Source organism: Marmota marmota, unplaced genomic scaffold, assembly GCF_001458135.2.
Source record: "Marmota marmota marmota unplaced genomic scaffold, marMar, whole genome shotgun sequence".
Taxonomy (NCBI): Eukaryota; Metazoa; Chordata; class Mammalia; order Rodentia; family Sciuridae; genus Marmota; species Marmota marmota.
The window spans coordinates 18,788,558-18,791,217 of record NW_026000196.1 but is presented as its reverse complement, the minus strand read 5'-3'; the positions used below and the strand labels follow the sequence as shown (position 1 = coordinate 18,791,217).

The window sequence follows — 2,660 nt, the reverse complement described above, 5'->3', positions numbered from 1 at the left end:
CGCCTACGCAGCGCGCGGGGCTGTAGCCCCGCCCCGTGGCTTGCCCTGGACTGAGTCTCCCTGTTGCCCTCGCCGCAACCGCTAACTCCCCGCGGGGCGTGGGTCCCTGAAGGAGCCGGGCGCCATGGCAGCTGAGGCCCTGGCGGCTGAGGCCGTAGCTTCGCGCCTGGAGAGGCAGGAGGAGGACATCCGCTGGCTGTGGACCGAGGTCCAGCGCCTGAGGGACGAGCAGCTGAACGCGCCCGACCGGTGCCAGGCGGAGGGGCCGTGCCTCACGCGGGAGGTGGCGCAGCTCCGGGCGGAGAACCGCGACCTGCGCCACAGGCTGTATCGCCTGCGGCTGTGCCTGGCGGAGGAGTTGAGCCATCAGGCCAAGCTAGAGAGTGCGGCGCGGGCGGCTGCGGCGCACGGGAGGCCGAGCGCGCGGCTGCGGGCGCGCAGGTAACAAGGAGGCCCGGACTCCCGGGGGGCGGATTGTGGGCTGGCGCTGCGGCGCCGCCGCCTCCACGGACCCGCGACCCGCGACAGTGCTCACTTAGCGGTCTTCAAATCTGGAAGCGCAGGTGCAGGCCGGGGAGTGGGGGGTGTGCTGCAGGGTGTGTCCACGATGGCGCGCTGCCCAGCCGGCCCAGCTCCCTGAAGGGGTGCCCCCAGCCGGGGTGCCTCGGCCTAGCTGGTGGTCACGCAGCGTGTGCTCGGCCCAGGTGCCCTACTCAGTTCTCCTGCAGCGGCCCCAGAGCCGCTAGATTTCCAGCAATCACCAAATTGACCCGATGGTTTAATTTCTCAGCTATTCTATTAAAGAGCCTGCCACACATATTTTCCTAATAGCTGAAATAGCATTTTCATTTGTATGAAAAAAGGGCCGTGGTGCTTAACATTCGTTATTCTTTCCTTGGGCATAAAGATCAACAAACAGTTCTATTCCCTCCCGTAGCAGGTGGTTTTGATTTTTTATTTTCTTGTTTTGGGAATCTATCTTAAGAGAACTGTATACTTAACATTGAATACAGTATTTTGGTATTTTAGTTCATAAAAGGACAAATCATCTTCATGTAAAACAATAAACTTAGTTCTGAAGGCTTTCTCAAACTGTGAGATGTTCTTCCCGTTCTTTGCACCGTTCATGAAGATTTTGGGTACAAACAAGTTTAGCGGGAAATGTTGAAGAAAATATATTAAATGTGCTTATAGCAAGAAGAGCAGACTGAAGAAGGACTGAACTCTGGAAAACAACTTGCCCGTTATAGGTTGTAGGTAGTGGTTGGGAGAGCCCAGCTCTGAACCTTTAAGCATGGGCTCTTGCAGTCCCCCTTCTTCCTCAGGTTTCAATGTGTTGTTCTTACTTGTCATTGGCATGAGTTGTTTGTAACTTATCTTTCAGCCTCCTTCTAGTCAAAGCCAAGAAAAGGACATTCAAAAGGAGAAATTGAAGGAACATGGACCTGACAGTGAGGTAACATTGCTATGGAAACAATATAAAATACTACCTGTAATTTAAAATATGTATAGGCAGATTTTTTATAAGAACATAATTATTAGTTAAATTATTATTTGAGATGTATTTAAGACTGTTGAGCCTTAGCTATGAGATGTTAAGGCACACTATATTTAAATGGCACTTAGTCTAAGTTGGAATAGTAGAGCTCTTACTTTGTATTGAGGAAACCAGCTACTCTGCTTTTTAAATGTAAATCATTAAAACAACCAGACAATATTCATTGAGCATTAACAATTGATAGATGTAAAGGAGGAATACCTGGCCTCAAAGAGAATAATCTGGTTCACAAGTTGAGATAAACAAAGGAGAACCAACTAGAGAATGAAATGAGATGGTACATTTGTCCCCTCTGTATCCATGGGTTCTGCATTCACAAATTCAACAAACTGTGGATTGAAAATGTTTGGAAAAAAATTGTGTCTGTATTAAATATGTACAGACTTTTTGGTCATTATTTCCTAATGTACAACCACTATTTATATGGTATTTATATTGATAGGTGTATTTTGAGTAATCTGGAAAGGATTTAAGTATATAGGAGAATGTGTGTAGGTTATAATCAAATACTATGTTATTTAAGAGACTTGAACATCCTCAGATTTTGGAATCCATAAGGCTCCTGGAATCAAATCCCAATGAATACAGAGGGATGGCTGTATATTAATGAGTGGTGTATTGTGTGCCACTTCATACATGTGCTGTGAATAGTGAAAAGGGAGAGGCCGGAAGGTGTAGGAGTTAAAGGTGGCTGGCTTAGAACTGGACTGTAGAGCTAAGGAATTCGATAAGTGGAAAGGAGTTTTCTGAAGGGGGAAGGAGAGAGACAAGAGAGTATATATGTATGCTGAGAAGGCAGTGTGGGATGTGGAAATGATTTAGAGCTGAGCAGCTAGCAATACCTGGACTGTGTTTGTTAATCTCATTTTATTCTAATGATTTTCAGGTGAAACAACCAAATTTTATAAAAGAAAGGCTGGAAATTTTTGAAACCTTGAAGAAAGAACATCAGCTTTTGCATGCTATGTGTGAAACAAAGGAGAATGCAAGCAATGTGATAGCAGTAAGACTGGCTGATGGGAAAACAGTGGAAGGGGAAATTTGGAAAACAACACCATATAATGTGGCTGCTGAGATTAGGTAAAAAAAAAAAAAAAAAAAC

General features: G+C 46.2%; 1 protein-coding gene across 2 annotated transcripts in view; it reads left to right on the top strand.

Moving 5' to 3' along the window:
* Positions 1–11: 11 nt before the first annotated feature.
* The window catches only part of Tars3 (threonyl-tRNA synthetase 3), a 74,548-nt gene continuing 71,899 nt past the window's right edge, over positions 12–2,660 (top strand). Inside the window, exons 1-3 of one of the 2 annotated variants that reach the window (XM_048790371.1) lie at positions 12–441; positions 1,385–1,456; positions 2,445–2,638. In XM_048790371.1, coding sequence (XP_048646328.1) covers positions 2,523–2,638 — 116 coding nt within the window. In that variant the 5' untranslated portion in view covers positions 12–441; positions 1,385–1,456; positions 2,445–2,522. The remainder of the gene's footprint in view (positions 442–1,384; positions 1,457–2,444; positions 2,639–2,660) is intronic. The other variant, XM_015493140.2, reaches the window with a different exon arrangement.